This window comes from Psittacula echo, assembly GCF_963264785.1.
Source record: "Psittacula echo genome assembly, chromosome: Z".
In the NCBI taxonomy this organism is placed as follows: domain Eukaryota; kingdom Metazoa; phylum Chordata; class Aves; order Psittaciformes; family Psittacidae; genus Psittacula; species Psittacula echo.
The window spans coordinates 103554354-103576711 of record NC_137742.1 but is presented as its reverse complement, the minus strand read 5'-3'; the positions used below and the strand labels follow the sequence as shown (position 1 = coordinate 103576711).

General features: G+C 39.0%; 1 protein-coding gene across 1 annotated transcript in view; it reads right to left on the bottom strand.

Annotated features, from left to right (window-relative positions):
• BANP (BTG3 associated nuclear protein) overlaps positions 1-22358 on the bottom strand; it is a 150995-nt gene that overhangs the window by 109129 nt on the left and 19508 nt on the right. Inside the window, exons 5-6 of the mRNA XM_080637030.1 lie at positions 3316-3438; positions 2272-2447 (exon numbers count right to left, since the gene is read on the bottom strand). Of these exons, the coding sequence (XP_080493156.1) occupies positions 2272-2447; positions 3316-3438 (299 nt within the window). The remainder of the gene's footprint in view (positions 1-2271; positions 2448-3315; positions 3439-22358) is intronic.

The following is a 22358-nucleotide window of genomic DNA, read 5'->3' as shown; positions in this document are numbered from 1 at the left end:
ATACTCTTTGAAATCAGCCAGCAGAGAGCAAGCAATGGCTTTACATAAATCTATTAACTAAATTCTGAATATACCCCCCTTCCAATGCCATATCCAAAGTCAGCTGAAGCCTATATAATAACTATAACTATAAACACGGTCCAATTCTGCTTTCTAGACACAAGATGACTGATAGGAAGCATGCTGAAAACCCCTTGTTTAATTTCAGTAAGTAAGAGCTGAATTCTGCCATTATCAGCCCCTCATATTTTACAATCAATCAAGATTCCTTTGAGAAACTCAGTCACTCAGAATTCTTTCACAGACTATGAAAGCAAGCTGATGGGTGCTGTAACTTCTGCCTTTTACTGCTGAAGAAAACAAGTCTGCACAACAGACCTATTATTCTTCATCACTTCCTTTATTAATAATTTAATTTCTGCAACATACTGCAGGCTAGTTTGCTTAGCATTCCTTCTGTGCAAGCAGTCCTCTCATCTTCATGAGGGCAAGAAGAGGTAGGTGTGGGGGATTACTAATCTGATTCTCAAAGCATTCATCAATCTCAGAGATTTTTAATGGATGAGTGTTCTAAAGGTCTGAAGGAAATCAGATCTGAAGACATTAACGGATCACCCGTTTCTTCAAAATTTACATATACAACAACAGCACAGAAGGCCAATATCACATTTGTCTGTGCAAATCTGTGCCAAATAACCAAGTCAAAAAGGGCATTATACAACAAATACCCTCCTAATGCTAGAAACTTTGTTCCCGGCAAAGCTGACAAAGCTGCATGAAATACTAGCAGATTTCACAAACAGCATGTTTTATATCTATTTTCACATGAAAATATCAGCACTATCTGCAATACAATCTTTAATTTTTTGAGAGGAGCTCCTCAGCCTCAGTCTCCTTTAATTCCTCATTGACCCAAAATTAAATGCCCTTCAGAAGCAATTCTATCTCACCACATACAAACAGGACAGAACCTAAAAGCTCTTTACTATATGTGTATGATGTATGTCCATTCATAAAAGTTGAAGAATCCTAGGTTTGGATGCCCTAAATCTTTGGTGCACGAGACTTTCAGTAGAGTGGCTTCCACAGTTTTTCAAGCATTGAAGTTTTAAAGTATCCCATTGATTTTTTCAGTCAGTTCTGAAATCTTTATATGCATTTTTAAGTGCTCAGTTGCAGGCTATCTTGAATTAATCCCTGTCACTAATTTTATCCTCAACTGCTCACACCCAACATGCTTTTTCCAGTGGCAAGAGATCATGCAGAAGAAAAAGAAACCTAATCACTCCTAAATTAGAGTCCTTCCATTTCAATGTTAGAGATCACAAAGAGACACTGTATTTACCTCTTAAGTAGAAAGGTAATCTCTTAAGTATATTTCCTTTCAATAACTTCCAGAAGTAACTTACTCTTCTCTGGTACATGAATGTAAATATGAACTACCACATCCAGAATAACATGTAAGTAAATATTCAATAAATATGTTTTCGATTTAGTAATTATCCTAATTATTTTTAAAGTCTAGGGTTCAAAATTACATCGGTATAAGAAAAAAAAAAATAACCAACGCTTTCAAACTAATCATATAACAATTTATCACATCTTGTTTTCACCTGAAAGTCAGTGTCCCTTGCATCATGTTCCTGTTTAAAATTTAGCAAACTAGCATTCATTTCAAAATCTCCAAACCGTATAAAAAAGAATATCTTTATAAGGCTAATCTAAAATTTAGATTTCACTGTATTTGATTTTAGTCTCTGAGACCTAAAGAATTTGCAGAAAACTGACACTACACACTATCCTGCTAACACTGGTTTTGAGACTGATTTCCTTATAAAAATTGTTTACTATTGCTAAAACAACTATTTTACATTCATTAAAATTACATAAGTGGACTACCATAGTAAATAACAGGAAGGAATGGTACCAGCAGATTTTATTTCCCAGAGAATGCATTTATTTTCCTGACACAATATTTCAGCTTGGTGATAGGAAACCCTGCAGGTTGCATCTGTTAATTTAGAGGGTTTAAAGTATAAAGTTACACTGCTACAGTGGGGACTACCTTTTACAAGTAATTTAAATTAGCTGTTCTGCCTGCAAAAATGAAACAAACAAACGACTCATTCAGATTGGTTCACTCCTATCTGATGCTTGTTGTGCTGCCTAACAATTCCAAGTTGGACCTGTGATATGACCTCTGAAGCTTCCAGTTCATTCCACCACCACATTTAATCTGCTCAATTTAGCCTTACAGTTAGATGAGCATACCTTCAGAGTTCAGCGTGATAAGGGTGACGTTGTTTCCAATACTTTGGCTTCCTATTTGTCCACTGTTGGAAACTGAGTCACTGGCCTCAGAGCCACTCTCTCCATCTTCATTGTGACTGTCGTCATGCCCAGGAACTTTCACCACTATGGTGTTCTGCCTACGTCCAGGAACAGCACTATGGAAAAGAAAAGTAGATAACTTTGGGAAAAACACAGTCCTTCTTTAGGAATAGCATCATTGTTAGGGAATTGAAAACACTGACAAAATTACATATATTATAAAAGTATACTCCTTTAAACAAGCCTACTCCTGTTCATAACTCAAGTTATGATCTTACTCTACTGTTTATACATTCATGCCAACTGCTTGTCTCTAATTTCTCTGTAAGATCCACTTGGGATGCAAAAAGTTAGAGCAGCACAGGCACACACTAACATATGCATTCAAAACACAGGCTAATCACTTTTTTTTTTTTTTTGCTATCCAGCAAAATAAAATGGAAAGAAAATTGCAGAAGAAAAAAAAAGTTTTAGATACACTTTCTAAATCTGCATCAATGGAAAAGTCTAGGCCCAATATGCACACAAAACAAAACAAATCATAAAAATATTATTTAAGAACATTTTCCATCCAAGATCTCCAGTTCCGCTTTATTTCCAATTTGCTTTAGACAGTATAAATTCTAACAAGCCTTCCTGGGCTTCTTCACCTGGTTAAATACATGATCTTGGCACATTCCTATGTGATTATGCATCCATGTAAAACACATGGAGCTGTGGACACTCTTTCTTTCAACTAACATTGAACTAATCCTATATCCTCCAAGATACTCTCACCCCATCAAGAGTGAAGCATTGCTTTATACCTTGCCTGTTGATACAAGGCAGAACTGTCTGCCTGGCAAAATATTCAGGTACCAGCTCCACGTCACCCCCTACAGTATCACCTAGAACATTCCTCATTTTTTGTCTTCAAAATGCTTCAGAGACTTCATCTGTCAAAAGAGGGAATGAAGGGGGATGATTCCCATAACCGCTACTAACTTGCTAAGGATATTTTCCAGAGAATCCGCTGCTCTGCTCAGGGGCTCTTCCTGCCCAACCATCTTGGCTACAATTGAATTCTGACGGTCATTGTTCAGTATTACTGTTGTCTGAGGGACAACGCTACAAGACAAAAATCAGAGAGGAAAATGGAATGTAAATGAGCAGATCTTATAAATAATACATTAACGGTCTTATGGTTTAAACGTCTACTTGGAAGCAGAAACTGCCTGTATGCCTTGCTCTTTCTCCCAGCATCGCTGCTAACGCTGGTAATCCATCGCATTTGACATCTGTACCATTTCAAGTATTCAACTTTTTCAGAGGACACATAGCTTCAACGGAATTATATAGAAGTCTACCATTCCTGGCAAAGAAATAAGGAATTCATCAACTCAAGATACACAGGAAAAAAGTCTGTAAATCACTGCTCCAAAGAGCCACCAGATTCTTGCTTTGAAAAGTCTGAGTGTGAGCATTTTCAGAGATCTATGGCTGACCTACATGGTAATGCACCATTTGAGTAGGATAATTCTTAGGAAAAATAATGTAAAAGTGTTTATTGCAAAATGGGATGATGAGCTTAGTTAAAAAGCATGCATTGTCTTGCAGGGCTGGGGGTTTGTGGAGAGCAGGAAGACAAGAGGGGTACTAGGGGCATCAAAGCAGAACAGCGACAGGCTGCAGCTTCTAATAATGACAAGACTGAACTAATTTTTCTGTGCATTTAACATACAAAAAACAAATATTTAAGACAGAAAACCATTTAGCTTGTGAGAAACCAGAAAGCCTTCACTACCACTTACAATGTAGAAGAGAATTACTAGACAAATGTTGTATAGAAAAAAACATATTAGATCTACATTATAATACAAAAGTAAATAAGAGAGCTAATTGGCCCTGGCATGCAGCTTATCATCTGATTTGGTTTCACAGATTATAAACATTATTCCCACACCATTACTCAATATTCTAAGGCATGGTTTTGATACTTAAGACTGTTTCCGCTGTATTCATGGTAAACTTAAGGAGAGATCTTAGAAGGAAGCCTCCTCTGTCTCTAAATCACACATTTTCTTCTTTCTCTCTGCTTCCCACAATAAATAGCCCACTATTGTTTTTACCGTTCAACATCTCAAATATGACTGACGGACATTTATTTTTCTTAACTGTATCTCTTAACTAATTGTTGAAACTCACGAATCTGATGACAGCAACTGTTTATTTCAGCTGTAATAGACTGCCTCATTGCTCAAATATTCATATGTCTACTTAAGACTTTAGGTGCTACAATAGCCATTGGTAAGACCTAAATAAAAGATAGGAAACTGCTCTAAGAGCCAAGGATAAATGAACCAACTTTGGCACAGATAAAGCGGTTGACAACAGGTTTTTTTGGATACTTAAAGCCCCAGGGCTACCTTCAACAATAACTGCATTTGGTGCTAGCAACAAATGGGATTCCCCATGGGCTGCCAAGGATCAGGTGGACTGCAAACCTTGGGAAGCTCTAGAAGATGTTTGTCTCATCATAGATGAGTGCTGACTGTGCTATAGCTTTTCACCTGTATATGAACTTCAGTTTACATTAAGCAATAAATGGGGAGGTTCTGTTAGGTTTTTTTCAGCTGCTATCTAGAGTCTAGCGGTTTATGATGCTTTCATAGTAACCTTTTCAGAAGTTTCTCCATTATCAAGGGGAAAAAAACCTGCACATTTTTATTGGGGGAAAAAAAAAAAAAAAGGCAACTTCTGTCTGTTTTCTCAATGCCAGCACCAAACATTTAAAAACAAAAACGCCCCACACTAAATACCTGATAAATGCAATACTTGGCAGTGGCAATGCTAGCAGTCCCGCCAGTTTAGCATCAATATTATGTGTTCCTGTTACATATCCCAAATTGTCCACATAGCCACATCTGAAGTTTTCACAGGCTGGTTTAAAATGTTCAAGAATTTTACACTTCCTTTTAGACACTGTTCTTTATCACCATCTTTCCTGAAATCACTTCTGAATGCCTGTTTAAAATGTCACTTACCAAAGCTTATTTTTAATGAACACTCTGAATAATTAATTTCAGCTGTAGAGATAAATGCAATAAAATTACATTTATAAAAGTCCTTAGGATTTTACTCATATTAAGTTTATATTTGGAAAAGAGAGGCTTAGCACTAAAAATTGGCATAAAATAAGGAAGCAGCTGGGGGAGTTGCCCTTTGGGGTTTTCTTTAGGAATATTCATTTTTAAGGAAGGCAATCTAGAGAGTGAGCTCAATGGCATATAGCTAATTTAAGCAAATTTAGAATAAGGAAATGCTTTTATATAGCCCACCAGCACAGATTCATCCCCTCTTCAAAGCATCAGTGTATGTTCAGGCTTGCTTACTTTGATGCATAAGCATTTTTTACAATTTATCCCTGAACAAACACCCATGCAAACACTGGCTCCTCTCCAAGAATTAACTTTTCCCAGTTAGTAGAGTGGATTATTGACAAGAAAAATCCACCTGCAGTTGTTTTGGGAGGCGCCACTAACTAAACATTTCATTTTACTGACACATATTTTCCTGGTTATACAGCACAAAGGCAAAACCAGACACCACATACACAAAGAAAAACGTCTGCAACAAGCCACAGCTACTACCAAATTGTCCACCAATTGTTTTACATATGGAAATAAACTGTTCTCAAGTTGCAAGGAATCAAAGAACCCATAACTGCAGCTGGGAGGAAAAACAAAAGTCACATGAAAGCACAGTGGTAGAAGACAGCTAAAATAATTGTTTGGAAATGTTCAACTCTACACAACAAATCTACAACCACCAATTAACCTTTCTCTGTGATTTCTCTCTCCTGAGTAGGAGCTCTAGTTTGAAAATAACTGGAGTTTCTTGTTTATTATCAGGAATCATCAGTACTGGATAAGAGTATCTGTTATCTACTAACACAAAGACTCCAGTAAAACTCAATTCTCTTTCACTCTTAAAGAAGGAATTTTTTATGTTTTATGCTTAATTCCTGAGGAATGATGCTTTCAAAAGCAACTTGCGTGAGGTGAATGGGGTAACCTCTTAATTCATCGTAAATGTTAACCAAGGAACTACAATTCTGGTCCACGATATACATGGAGCAAGAATGGCAACAGAATTGGCTAACAAATTCTGACAATGAGGCATCATGAGGCAGAGATTTTTCAGAGCTGATGCTGTGAAACTTGAGCAGTTACTTATCTGGAAGAAAATAACAATTGGGACTAATACAAAAAGGTTCCACTATGCTCGAAAAAGGAGAATTTCACAGGATTGTCTTAGGCTCCTACTTGTACACAGCAGAAATGGATATCCACGAGATTCCCTGCAGATACAGGAATATGCTTCCTGTTAAATTTCCTGTGAGCTGTTCTATTCTCTGTTTTCAGATTATTTATTTTAGAGACAATAAGAAATCCAACGAATAGAGAATCATAGAATCATAGAATGGTTTGGGTTGGAAAGGACCTTAAGATCATCCAGTTCCAATCCCCTGCCATAGGCACGGACACCTCACATAAACCATGTTGCCCAAGGCTCTGTCCAACCCCACCTTGAACACCGCCAGGGATGGAGCATTCACACCTTCCCTGGGCAACCCATTCCAGTGCCTCACCACCCTCTCAGTAAAGAATTTCTTCCTTATATACAATCTAAACTTCCCCTGTTTCAGTTTGAACCCGTTACCCCTTGTCCTATCACTACAGTCCCTGATAAAGAGTCCATCCCCAGCATCCTTGTAGGCCCCCTTCAGATACTGGAAGCTGCTCTGAGGTCTCCACGCAGCTTCTCTTCTCCAGGCTGAACAGCCCCAACTTTCTCACCCTGTCTCCATACAGAAGGTGCTCCAGTCCCTGATCATCCTCATGGCCTCCTCTGGACTTGTTCCAACAGTTCGATGTCCTTTTTATGTTGATATACATGTTAATATACATATATGTTAATATACATGAAATTAAATAAGGAATTCTAAGGAAAGCCAGAACATTAGGCTAACCTGACAAAAATCCAGAGGAAATCATTAAAAATTATTTCAGCCTTGCTCACCCTCATACTAGATTATTCTAATTTTTTTTTTTCAGTCTGTACATCTCACACTAGCAATGAATTTACCTTAATCATTACTTATGTACTAAAATACAGAAAACAAATTACAAAGGAGAAAAGCTTCTGATATTCACTTAGATCCCAAATGAAGCAATTCTTCCTATGAGTGCTGCCAGTACTATACTCATGGAGAAGATGGAAAGAAAACATTAAAAAGGGTCAGGAGGAGTGCTTCAGAAACCTCGCATTGCTGCACAGGCTTCAGGACTTTCCATTTGTGTTCATGTGCTCCTTTCCCCATAAGCATTAGAACCTGGAGAGACTCATTCTGCAATTTTCCTATTCTTGGACACAACTCAGTGAAAAATTTAAAATGCATGCAACCTACAGATAATATTATATTATATTCTGGGAAATCTTTTTGAATGTAGTTTACCAAATACTCTGTTAACTTAGAGGTGAAAGAATTTCTAGAAAAAATAAACATACCAGATAATTATTTTCAAGCGTACACATTTAGCCTCTGCCTTTTCTCTTTTTTTTTTTAATATAAAAGGACATTCTTCATTTTGCATAAGAAAATTGCTGCCAAAGATAGTTTTCAGTATGGAAATGTGTGAGTCATAGATACGATCATTAGTCTTAACTGTTGGTTTTTCATTGCCAACAACCTGTCAATCACACAGAATGCAGCCAATGACATAAAAGAACTTTTGGCAATACCAGGACCATCATCTCCTCTTCTTCCCATTTGAGGTTTTCATTTATAAAGAGAAAAATAAAGAATAAGGAACTGACATTTCTATCTTCCATAAGGTACAAGATCAAAAATGTTTCTTTAAACTGATGAAAATGACTTGTGATAAAAATCAGACCAAAGTTTTCAAACACAAGTGCTCTATTTAGACAATTTCTGAGCCTCCTTTGAACATGTGATCTTACAAGTAGGTAACTAAGAGCTCAGCTTCGAGACTCTGAACTAGCCACAGCCACACAACCTGCTGTCTCCTGGCCATGTAATACCTTGTGGTCACTCCAATGCTCACTCAGCAGGTGCTGCTTACGTGGAGGCAGGGCTCCCAAGGATATCATTGTGTCATCCTCTAGTGTACGTCTCAGAAGGAGATACAGAAAAAAAGGGGATCAGGAAGGCTGGAGTTGGAGTTAGCCCTGGCAGACTGCTCGCTCTGAAGCTCTTCAGCCAAACACAGTCTTAAGGAAAGCAAGTCTGGGAAACAGACCTTGAATTCTCACATCTTCCAGTTTACTGCTGTGGGGTGGAACATGAAGACTTAAGTGTATATAGCTCATTGGGGGGTGTGAGGCAGGTGTCTGGAATAGCACAATTAGCCCTGCCATGAGGAAAATCTACATGGTTTTCAAATTATACAGAAAAATACCATTTTAGAAGTGTAGCATTTTCCTTACTTTCTTCTCTTTTTTATCTTTCACTAACACTCGTGTTCATCTGTAACACCAACCACTCTGGCTCTTTCCATCACCATTTAGGGAGATAATGCTAAATGCTTCTTCCTCTTGATGACCACCTGCTTCCTTTGCCTTCTGCACATACAGTTAAGATTCCGTATCCAAACAGCAATGAAAACACTGACTTATGAATTCACACTATGGTACACATGAACAAAACCACAAACTGGCAAAGCATACACAAAATTACACTGGATTTATGTCAAAAAACAATGAATGCAGCTCCTCACCACCCAGGAAAGAGCAAACTCTCCAACAATCAGATTATTCACCAAGATGAAGTCCAGTGGAACACCTGCTGTAGGGTAGGGAGCTGTATGGGCACTTGAACAGTTAAAATTTTAACATCCCTAAACTGCATTCACCCAGTCAAGTCAATTGCCAGAAAAGCAGCAGTATTATCCATCATTTTCAGTGAGAATTCAGCCATCAAAAATTATCTTTGGATTCTTTGCATCTGGAACATCACATAAGAGCAGACATCATAAAGACAGCACTAACGTTTAGATCCTGTGAAAAGACAAGCCAAAGTACACCAGCCGTCACTAGAGAGATTCATGGATGTGAAAACTGAGAAAGCTGTAATCAATTTATAATAAAGATAAAGCAAATGCAGCATTTATTAGAAAATACTGTTAACAGCTTAAAAACATTTAACATCAAATTTTCAGCTCAAGTAAGTAACAGCCAGACATTTTCCAAGTCACAAAATACATTTATATGGAGTTTGTTGTATACAGCCTCACCTAGAGAGCGCCTCTGAATTGGCTGACAATCAAAGACATGAATCACTAGCTTTAAGACCTATTTTATCAACCAATTTTAAAAGCTGTTAACTTCTGTTGTGGATTATTCTGCTCTGAGAAAAGCTAAACACACCTGTACAAACAATCAAGTCATCCACAAATGACAACACCTATTTCCAACTAGTTCAACAACTAACCAACAGTCAAGCTACAAGAGACCTGAAGAACCCACCACTTAGAACAAGGGGGTGCTTTTAGGGATCTTACGATATAGGTATGCAAGCAACTGGATACCATTTCTGGTGGAGTTTCTGGGGGGTTTGTTCTGTTTGGGTTTATTTTTAAGGCAAAACAAAAAGGGGGGGGGGGGGCAGGGAAAGAGAACCCACAATAATTTCTTTTACTTCAGACTCAACTGAAGCTACATAAAAGATCAGTGCACAATGAATCTTTTGGTCTCAGCAGACATACAACACCATCAAAACCAGTACATCCAGGCCACACGCAAACAACAACTAGAACTGAAAAATACTGCTAACAAATGTCATTGATTATTAGTCTCTGATTATGGAGAAGAAATGAACATGCCATGACTTATAAACAGGGACTCTACTTTGAAAGGTACAGAGGCACTCATCTGTCGGCCTGACCCAGTCTCAAGGGAGGTGTGTTGCCTACCAGGGGCTCAGATCAGGGATGTTGCAGAGACGCTGCTTGGTCTAGAAAGTCCTACTGACTGTTACCCACTTCTAGTTGTTCATGTGGGTGCTAGTGGTATTCATAGCAGTGGCCCGGAGAACATTAAGAAGGACGACAGAGCTCTGGGAGAGGTGGTTAGGGGCTCTGGAGCTCAGACAGTCTTTTCATCAATTCTCCAGGATAAAGGGGAGGACCTTAAAAAGGCTAGGCGGATTTGGCAGGTTACAACAGTGGTGCCATAGCAAGGGGTTGGGTATTTAGAAAATGGGACTCAATTTGGGAGGCCAGGTGTACTGGAGGCTGGTGGAGCTGGTCTGACAATGAAGAGAAAGAGTGGTTTTGGTAGGAGGCTTGCCAGGCTGGTCAAGAAAGCTTTAAACTAGATGTGTTGGGGGAGAAGGGCATCATTCCATCCCAGCACTCCCAGTCAGTTGCCAGCACCTATAATTAATGCTTGGAGCTGCAGTGTGCCCTGTCAGCACAGAACCCCGCCATGTGCTGGGCTGCATCGAAAGGAAGATAGGCTGAGAAAGTTGGGGCTGTTCAGCCTGGAGAAGAGAAGGCTGCGTGGAGACCTCAGAGCAGCTTCCAGTATCTGAAGGGGGCCTATAGGGATGCTGGGGATGGACTCTTCACCATGGACTGCAGTGACAGGACAAGGGGTTAACGGGTTCAAACTGAAACAGGGGAAGTTTAGATTGGATCTAAGGAAGAAATTCTTTACTGAGAGGGTGCTGAGGCACTGGAATGGGTTGCCCAAGGAAGCTGTGAATGCTCCATCCCTGGCGGTGTTCAAGGCCAGGTTGGACAGAGCCTTGGGTGCCATGGTTTAGTGTGAGGTGTCCCTGCCCATGGCAGGGGGGTTGGAACTGGATGATCTTAAGGTCCTTTCTAACCCTAACTATTCTATGATTCTATGATTCTAAATACAAGCATTTTTAAAGATAAACATAAGATTAAAAAGACACAGGTAATACAACAGCAAAGATATTTTTTCAGACAGTACAGGAAGAAATTAACTGTTGTTACCCTTCTTTGAGCCTTAACTTCCTGAACTAGAGAAGTAGTAATGCAGCATACTGGAGATTGAATTAAACAATTAGGCTGATCTGTAAGGGATATGAGGGCTTGACTGAGCTTGAACACAGTTACTATGAGTGACCTACTGCAGCCTTAGTACTAAAATAGGAATTGCTATGTTTAAAAAACACTGTATGAAAAAAAAAGGAAAGACTTAGAACCCTTTATTATACAATTAGCTACTTCTAGATTTATTTTCCAAGATTTCTTACAAAGTAAGTCAGCATAAGTCTTACTTATGTGGCACTAGATGTTTGGGGGTGAGGGAAGCAGTGTTATAGACTGGCTCTCAAGACACTAGTTAACTGAAGCCTTGATGGTCACCAGATAACAACAAACTGTAAATAAATACAACATTAGGGTTCTGCAAACAGAACTCAAACACACAACTCTTACAGAGCAGATTTGTAAATAACTTCCACCATGTACCTCTGTTCTCTTGCTTTTCACAATTACCCAACCACACTTGCCACCACATATACATTTTCATAGACAGGCCAAGGATGCTGCTACTCTGAGAGCTGGTACTGAATCTTTAATTTCCATACACCCTGAAGGGATATTGAAGAAATACCGCTCTTGACTTTTCACAAAGAATACGATTTTAAAAGTTATTAGGAGCAGATTTCCTGTCTCATACTCCACCCTTCAATATGGAACAAAGCTAAAGATATGCAAAAAAGTACAGTTCCACGAAAAGGAAAAATTCTGTTTGGAAAGACATTCAGATTCCAAACAGTGTGTTTTTTACGTTTGGAAATGTATCAGTTAAATAGCATCTCTTGCCAAATAAAGCAGATGGAAGACTGGCTCTCTGCCATCTCACCAACCTTGCCGAGACCTTGCTAGATGTTGGGCTGTTTCATTCTGTTGAAGCTGTAAGTTCATCTATAGCTCCTTCCCACCTTGCTTAAAGAAAAGCTAGGACTCTCCAAAACCACTGTAGATTATTTCTTTTAAAACTATATTACTATGTATTATTTTCCATGAGTAGCAAGACCAGTTGATTTCACAACTGTTAAGAATATTGGTACTTGAGTTTGGTGTAAACTGGTATGCAGATTACTTTGAAACACAACTTAAAGTTCTGCCCTTTCCAGAGGAAAATGAAAACTTCCCCCCTTTAATCACAAACTCATTAGCTGCTCCCCTCTTCATTCATTCGTTTTGTTGTACTCAGAATTAAATACCCCAACTGACAGGAAAAGTTTCCAGGGACTGCTCTTACTGCTGCATTTTCAAACTCAAAATAATCTCAAAAGACTGTAACATTAAAAGATTTAAACTCTCAAAACTGGAATCCAAATGAATATATAAGGCTTTTCTGCCCCCTTCTGTTTATTATATGCTCGATAAATTACTTCTTGAAATACAGAGTACGTAACATGCTTCCACAATCCAGTGCACTGATACAAATATAGTAAGATTTTTAGGCTTTCACTAAAATATAATCCTACTAACAATTTTCAGACGTTTTACAACATTCATGAGGTAAAAACTGTCCACTTCCATTAAACACAATAGTTCTTTTCCATTGTTATTTAGGCAAAAGGAAAAGCATAAGCCATATGAAGGCATTTATCCTGAACCAAATCTCAAGTCATGTACCCTTTACATTTATTTTTTGAATGCAATAGCTGGCTATGCTCACAGAACCACAGAATATGAGCCAATGTTCTGTTTTCCCCAGAATTCATCTAATATGACCCTTATGGGTTTTGGCAAGTGGGCAGGTTAACCCACATTTTAATACTACTATAATTGGTTTTAAATGCTCTTAGACACTAATTACAATAGTAAATGCCACCCCTAATCTATAAAACTGAAAGCCTTTTTGATCCCCATGTATGCCTCTCTTTTTCATTCTCAGATACCCTTACAAATAAAGGATGTGGATTTCTAAAATGTCTTCGCACAAAGGGCAAATTCTGCACACATTCAGTTCTCTTGTTTCCTAGTTCACTGTTGTGAATAGCAATACACTGCACCACAAGGGACTTCACACAACTGCTCTTCTGCTTTTGTGCCATGGCTTTCGCATAGGTTTTCTTCTTTACAAAAAGAGAATAAAAGGATTCACTGAAGCCTTAGACACAGAACAAAGTCCCTGTGTATTAGCTAAGTGGGAATGAACTGTTTACCCACGTGTGGTTCAGAGCAAGCACAAGTTACTTCCGATGCTTTAAGCCTCCTAAGTTAAAGGATTTCACACTTGCCATGGGTTAAGAGTAGCAGCTGGGAAAATTTACTGTCCATTACCTGGCAAACGGGAAAACAAATTGGCCTCGTAACACATTGCAAAACCAAACCCTCTGAAGAAGAGAGTTTATTACCTAAGACTTTATTTTCAGTGCATACTGCTGAAAATCTTAGCTAGCATTATATTTAAGAATTCAAAGCTGTGTCTTTCCAAAAGACTCTGAGCGTTAAGCCTCGCAGGCACATTTTAAACAGCACCACAATTAGAAAGATCCAAGCCACACATTTTGCATTTATGTCTCAGACATAAGTTATCAGCTGCTACTTGCTAGGCTCTCATTCGGATCACTGGAGTATTAGAAACAATATTTCATCAGAAACCATTAACCTAAGAAAACTGGACTTGGAAGAATGAATCAACACAGTTCAAATCTTGGTCAGTCTGAAAAGGTTTGCAGAGTTCCATCCCATACATGCATGAATTATTGAACTCTCCAAAACACAGATGAAATATTAGTACTACATTGTCTTTTTAATTCCATAACTGACCTTGCACTCTCAACCTAAACGCTATCTGGACATTATACATTGTTTCTGAATTTATCAAATCCCAACAACAAATTACTAAACACTTGGCTCCTCAATATCTTAGTGCAACAATAATGGAATGTGAAATTCCAATGAGAACACTGCTGTACAAGCTACTTAAATCCAAGATGCCGTTTCTCCTTAGTCCTGTGTGAATTTTAACTCCCAGTAGGGAGTAAGCATAAAATCTTCACAAACTGATGGCTCGTAACAAGAGAATTCCACTTGCTGATGATCTGCAACAAAAACTCCATACAGAAAACCAACAGGGCAAGCTTCATTTCAAAATATTTAAGTCTCTACCACGAAAGTCCAAAGCAAGAATTACCACCGTTTACAGCATTGCTGCTGTGGATCTTGCAAGATATACAGCAAAAAAAGAACCCAATAAAATCAGTCATGGGAGTTCTTTAATTATTTTCAGTATCAAGTTGTAGTGATCCTAATTATAATGAATCACATACGTTCATTTAATCTACAGCAGGTACTTCTCCACAAAACATGTGTTTCAATACAGGTAAAACAAAAAGATGTAAATTGGTATTCTTACTGCTACGCAGGACCAGAATTGGTCTCGAGATGCTGAGACTGACAAGGTCTTCTGACAAATTAGGAGACTTTGGAAAGTATTTTCATGTTTTCAGGGAATCAAAGATGTCAAGATTGGGGTCTTGGGTTTTTTTGCACCACAGCCAAAGAAACTATCACTATGCAGGATAAAGAAAGAGCGGCTGACAAATGGTTCCTTTATTTGATTAGTGCAGTTTCATAAACTGTATTTTTGAATGCAAGACAGAACCATAATTTTCAGATAAACATGTCTACTATACACCCTTACTTAACTCAAGCCACACAATTTTTCCAGACTAAAATACTGCTCATCACTACCTGGTAGTATAAGGCGATAGTAGCTAACTTCCTTTAAGAAAGCCATATAAAGCATACTGCATACATTCAACTTGAGAGTGTGTATGTTTTTATAAACAAATGCACATGAAACAAATCCCTTTATCACCTGCTTTGCAGTTAAGGACTTAAGAAAAAGGAAACAAGCAAAAACCCAGCAGCAGACAGAAGAACTGAAAACAGAAGCAGGTTTGATTGCACACTCAGCAAGTTTCCAATGACACCAAGCTGTGTGGTTCGGCTGAAATGCTGGAGGGAAGGAATGCCATCAGGACGGAACTCTACAAACTTCAGAGGTAACGAATGCCAACCTTATGAAGTTCAATGAGAAGTGCAAGGTCCTACAGCTGGGTCGGAGCAATCCCAGGCACAGCTACAGGTTGGGCGGAGAAGAGATTCAGAGCAGCCCTGCAGAGAAGGACTTGGGGGTGTTGGTCGATGAGAAAATGAACATGAGCCGGCTTCAGTGTGCGCTCGCAGCCCAGAAAGCAACCGTATCCTGGGCTGCATCAAGAGGAGCGTGACCAGCAGGTCGAAGGAGGTGATCCTGCCCCTCTGCTCTGCTCCTGTGAGACCTCACTTGGAGCACTGTGTGCAGTTCTGGTGTCCTCAACATCAAAAGGACATGGAACTGTTGGAACAAGTCCAGAGGAGGCCACGAGGATGATCAGGGACTGGAGCACCTCCCCTATGAAGAGAGGCTGAGAAAGTTGGGGCTGTTCAGCCTGGAGAAGAGAAGGCTGCACGAAGACCTCAGAACAGCCTTCCAGTATCTGAAGGTGGCCTAGAAAGATACTGGAGAGGGACTCTTCATCAGGGACTGTAGTGACAGGACAAGGGGTAACGGGTTCAAACAGAAACTGGGGCAGTTTAGATTGGATCTAAGGAAGAAATTCTTTACTGTGAGGGTGGTGAGGCCCTGGAACAGGTTGCCCAAGGAAGTGGTAAATGCTCCATCCCTGGCAGTGTTCAAGGCCAGGCAGGACAGAGCCTTGGTCCATATGGTCTAGTGGAAGGTGTCCCTGCCTATGGCAGGAGTTCAAACTGGATGATCTTAAGGTCTTTTCCAACCCAAACCATTCTCTAATTCTACAAAAAGAGAAGTGACAAAAGGCACTGAAATTGACAGCACTCTTGGCCAATCAATGCAATTATGAATGGCAGTTCAAATTCTCACTCCCTTAGCCAAACTTCCACTTTACCAGTAATCTTTTATCTATATATCAAATTTTTGCCTATATTTGTGCTCTTTAAGAAACTTCAGATTCTAAGCAAAATTTTTAAATCCATAAAAAGGGGCAAAATCCTCCAAAGTCACAAAGTTTCACTTACAGTCTTTAACTTTTGCTAATATTGACTTTGTTCCCTCATTGTGAGTGTGCTCAAAATGAACACAGTGAAAGTAGATCACAGACAATTGTGCCATTTTCCTTCAACCCGCTCCATATCCAGACATAAACAGACTGTACTTGCATGAAAGAGCTATTCACACCAGGACAGCACAATCATCCTCAATTCTTCATGAAAACAAACCTATTAAACAGAACAGATTTGTTAAACAGAAACTACAGACATGACACTTGAACTGGCAATTTAAAATAAATGTTTGCACACCGCACCACAGACTGATGACAGAAAGTGACTGGGAAAGGTTATTGGGAAAGGTTATGAGTTTATTGATGCCCCAGGGTCCAGTCCAAAACAATGACGAAAATTCATCTGTGGTTTCGTCAGCCACTCCCAGGCTCGAAGGTCTGCACTAAAGATGCTGCTGCATGAGGCCCCAGAAAGATGCTCAACCACAAGATGTACTGAAGGATACATAAACCTGGCTGGCTTATTAGAAAGCAGAAAGAATTTCTCAAAACCTGAAGAACTCCAAAGCTGCTCCAGACAAAACCTTTACAATACATTCTGATTAACACCCCAAATCACTGACATCTTGCTAAGCTGCCTGCTGAGTTGTCCTGGGGACTGGATCTGCTTCCAGGGAAATATTTTTTCAGGCCCGAAGTTCAATGCATGAGCTCAGGCTCACAGCAGGAAGAGTAATGTACCTGCAACTTGAAAATAAACCATGTACCATACATCTTTCAGGACACTATATTCCTCAATACATGCATTGTTTTAAACTGGCTACTCAAAAAATACATCTTCCTGCAAATTGAGAGTCTTCAGACATCTCAGTTTCAGTTAAAGACAGAAAGAATCCCCAAGGTTTATAATGCTAATTTATCTATTAATGTATTAATAAAAGGAAAGAAAAATACCTATAGATAAAAATTGGATAGCTGTTTATGTCAATTAATGAGTTATAGTATCAACTGCAGCAAATATAGGAAAGAGGTTAACTATATACACCAGCAGCTCCACAGCCACTATTTAGTGATAAGAACTGAAGAATTACTACTCTAAAAGCCTGGATTAACATAGTAGGATAGTTTATTATGATCTATAAAACACCTTCTGATAAAAAAAGCTACAAAAATGAAAACGCTATTCAATACCTGATAACATGTAATTAGGTTGGTCAAGTGGTTTGTAACTCACGGCGCAGGGGCCAGGGGGGAACAGAATTCTAGCTATTTTGGTTTATATACCAATACCTTGATGATATTTCTTTAGGTTTTTTTGACTTTTTCCCCTAAAGACTTTAGGCAGAAGCAACAATAGTTTTCCTAAATTTAGAAGAAAAGTTACCCTGCTTCCAATTTTTTCCACCCCAACTCCTTCTATTTTATTATTTTATTTAAAACCATCTCAGTTTTCAATTTTTTGACTACAAGGCCACTGGTAAACAAAGAAACAATCATGCACCAGAAACACAGATCTGGAACCTGGGAAATCTGGAGCCAAAAGGCTTGCCAAGGAGCACACCGCAAACAAAGCAGATGGACAAATCCTGTTCTTCAAACCCTATTACCTTGTTTCAATTAAACTTAACAGTTTTATTAATGAAATACACCTTAAAAAATAAAGCATGCTCACACATCCCATCTGTTTCACAACTGCATCAGGCATTCTCTTCTGCATGTAAAAAAAACTTTGTTTCCTATCTTAAGGCAAAAAAGACACAAGCTGTTTTCTAAAACCAGCTGTTTGAACCTACCAACATCACAATTAACTGCAGACAAGCCTATCTAAAACGCCTCCACTTCAAGAATCATGGAATGGTTTGGGTTGGAAGGGACCTTAAAGCTCATCCAGTTCCAATCCCTGCCACAGGCAGGGACCCCTTCCACTGGAGCAGCTTGCTCCAAGCCCCTGTGTCCAACCTGGCCTTGAACACTGCCAGGGATGGGGCAGCCACAGCTTCTCTGGGCACCCTGGGCCAGCGCCTCAGCACCCTCCCAGGGAAGAGCTTCTGCCTAAGAGCTCATCTCAGTCTCTCCCCTCTGGCAGGTTAAAGCCATTCCCCTTGTCCTGTCCCTACAGGCCCTTGTCCAAAGCCTCTCCCCAGCATTCCAGCATCAGCAGCTCCGGTCCAGCCCGCTAACCAGCCTTGTTCAAGGATACCATATTAGGTCTTTATGCAGTAAGCGAGTGCATTAAACTCTGTAATTCCATTTAACTCTCCAATTCCCATTAAAGACAAAAATATGTGCAATTCTATCTCTACACTTAGTGACCAGTATCCTTAATCGGTCAGCCACAAATGCATATGGTAAAGAACCAGATGTATGTGGTCTGTATTTTAGCTTTACCATAACAAAGGCTCAAGGGAAATAGCTGAACAAAAGAAAAGCTCCATTACCTATGAATTTCCATATTTCACAGAAACACTTTTATTATTAAATATGAAGAGAACACCAATTTTAAATTTAATTCCTTTTCAAAATTACTACATTTTAAAAATTGCTCTCAATTACATCTATTTACCCAGAAAAATGTGCAAATAACTGAGCAGAACTGCACAATGTGGTACTTCCAGAATATGCCCATAAATACAAATGATGAAGGGTTCTGTGAAACCAAACCAAATTCCAATGTTATCAAAAGCAATCAACCTTAACAATTTATACTTGAGCTTACCCACTCAAAAGAATGAATAATGGAAAGACACTGACAAAAATAACACTGTTTCTAGGCTGAAATCTTTCAGATTAAGTATTTTCTTCAAAACATGGATAAAAGATTTGATTCACACTTTCACACTGTGCATTAATCAATTCCTAAGTCTCAGGACCTGGGCACACGATAGATTTCAAACATCATCTGAAGCTGCCATACAGACAAGCCATCAGGCATTGCACCAGCTCTCCTATCCAAGAAGCTTTCAGTAGCTACTGGAATTTTTGACCAGCATGGTACCTCATAAAGAAAAGAAATTAGAGGGGTTTAATAGCCATACTGCCAGGAAATGTTGCAGACAGAGGAAGAGAGTCAATCACTTCCTGGATGGAAAATCAGGGCTGTGCTAATGCTGCACAAAGCCGGACAAAGCTCAGAACACTGGGACAATATACATACTCCCATTACTGATTTATTACATTATTTTGCTACTGGTTCTTGGCTCTTTTCAAACTCCATATAGTTCAGCATAACTCTGTGCAATCTGAAGATTTTTTCCACCTATTTTACTAGTTCTGAAACCTTTTGACAGCCTTTCTTACAAGAAAGAAATTTTTAGAAACTTTATTATCACTGTGCCTCTGCAGGTAATCCCAACAACTCTGTGGTTTTAAGCAGCAGCCACTGAACATTGAGAAACTTCTTCCTAAAACTCATTCCCACCCCTTTCCCTGTCTCCCCTGGAAAGTAAGATTTAACATCTCCAATCCTAAAAAACACTTTACACTCTTATGACCAAATCTGACAGAAAGAAAGTATCAGAGAGATACTAAACACCTATCAAAGTCTGTGGCCAGGCTAAGGACAAGCTCGCAGCAGCTATCTCCAGCAGTCAGAGATGCTACTATCATGGGAATAGCATGGAAGATTTCAAAACCTCATAGCAGAGAGCATCACGGACCACACAGAAAACACAACGCTTGTGCAGTCAAACGGCAGAGGATGTAGGACAAAAAACCTATGCAAAACTGTACAAAACTGTTCTGCTTTTCCTGTGATGATTTATTGAGATTCAACAGCTACATGTTACTCCATATTGTTTATGGCCTATTGTTGTTTCCCCCAAACCAGTTTAATTCTCACAAATTCAGAATTACTTTCTTTCAAAAGAAGTTCTGCTGTTAGTTTTTGCTGTAGATTAAACTTCTTACTTGCAGCATACTTGGGAGATCCAGAAGTTAACCTATTGTTCCCCTGTACCTCTACCATTCGCACAAATCATTAATTACACAGCTCTACATAACCTGTACTTTCTTCCTTATCTCCACTGCAACTAGCTAGTATACAATGAAGTATCATAACAGCAGATCAGGGTAAACAACATGAACAGAACTGAGGACAATTCAGCCTTCATGAAGATGTACTTGTGCAAAACACCAAAAGCAGTAGACAGCACTAATTTCTGAATTCAGCATTTTGTAGTTTTCAGAAACATCAGCAAGCTTTCAAAAAATCACATATCCAGAAAAGGATGTTGGAAAATTTCCACACATATCACTTCTCATGTGTTTAATAAGGAGACAGAAAGCAGAACGAGACTCTAACAAGCATTACATTTCTGTCCTGGGAGCTAGTAACATGGAGTGGTTCCTGATTTACTGCAAATCTTCCTAAAATCTTCTATTTCATTTCCCTAATAAGAATTCTTAAATGCTGGAAACAACAGTTTGGCAGAAAGCAGGCAGGAGTTATCCCAATAGATCAATGTGTTAAGTTTACTGAAGAGACAACTCATCGCTCAACGTAATCCTGATAACCACTGCAAAATGAAACTTCTGCCTCTGTAGTGCAGCTATATGCACAGATTAACACTCCATCTTATGAGCAGCCAGTGCACAGTGCTGCAAACAGCATAGAACTCCAGCTCAAGCCAAGGCAGGCCATAGTACAAAGCTGTGAATTCACCCGGTACACTGTAACTACACAATTCCACCACAAGATGACGCAGGAGAAAGAGTCTCTGTACAAGTTGTCAGTTTGAAATATGCTTAGCTCATCATGAGATGAAAACAGGTACAAGTCTTAGGAAAAGCAATCTGATTTTAAAAGCACAAATAGCACAAAGCATTCAAACTGTGTGAATTTGAAATGCACAGTTCATACACTTTAGTGTGTGCACTACCGTAAAACGAATTTTGATTGTGTTAAAGCTGCACCAAATTAATGCAAATAATTACCAAGAGTATTATTAACCAAAATTCACTTTAGAGTGGAAAAGATCACAAACCCTAAAGTATTTACTGAAGAAGAGAATGAGTCTGCTTCACTGGCAGTTTAGCACCACCTGGTTGAATGTTTTTGCTGGAGCATCAAACCCAGTATTACTGTAGTGGCAGAACGAGAAAAGTAAGATTGAAGAATTTCACTCAGATGCAGCATCTGCAAACCAGTATCCAAAATACTGACTCTTGTTGGCAGCTCTCCACTGCCATCTGCGATGTAAGGGGAAGAGGGAACTACACAGAGAGTTGATACAACAGAACAGACCATGCAGGCATTAATTGGAAATAATCAACAAGTGATAAAGGTTTTTATGAATGAGAGACAGGGAAATCAGTGAAACACCATCACTGTGAAACTGAAGGGTTACTAGAGCCAAGCTAAACACATACGCCCCTAGCTATTTTCTTTTGAGTCATATAGGCCACAGACTTCTAAAAGAACAAAAAGCCCTCAGTGCTTTGTTGGCAAGAAGCATTTGATAATGTGCAGCTTCATACCAACACTAACAAATATTTGGGGCAGAGAATCTTACAGTCTTCAAGACTTCTATCTAAATCATGTTCAGGCTGCCTGAGAAGCCATTGACATAAATCTGTACACCCAACACGAAAGATTAAACACCAAGCTCACCATTAACGCACAGGACACATTTCTGATGGTTACAGAGATTAAAAACAAACCAGCTCAGGTCTGGCAAATCCCGTAAGGAACACAAAACAGTACAATTTACAGAGGAAAGCATTCACTGAACATGAATTAACAGACTCCCAAAGGGACCATACATTTCTGAAAGTGTTTTGAAGTCTTTTGTGCACAAACCACAGTAAGAAGTTCAGCTTATGTACAAGAGCTCGAAGATCTCTAACATAAAGACAAATAAAAATTTAGCAACAAATTTAAAGAATGCTGCTTGAGAAATAATTATTGGTAAAGAACATTTAGGAAAAAGTTGTGTAATACTCTAGT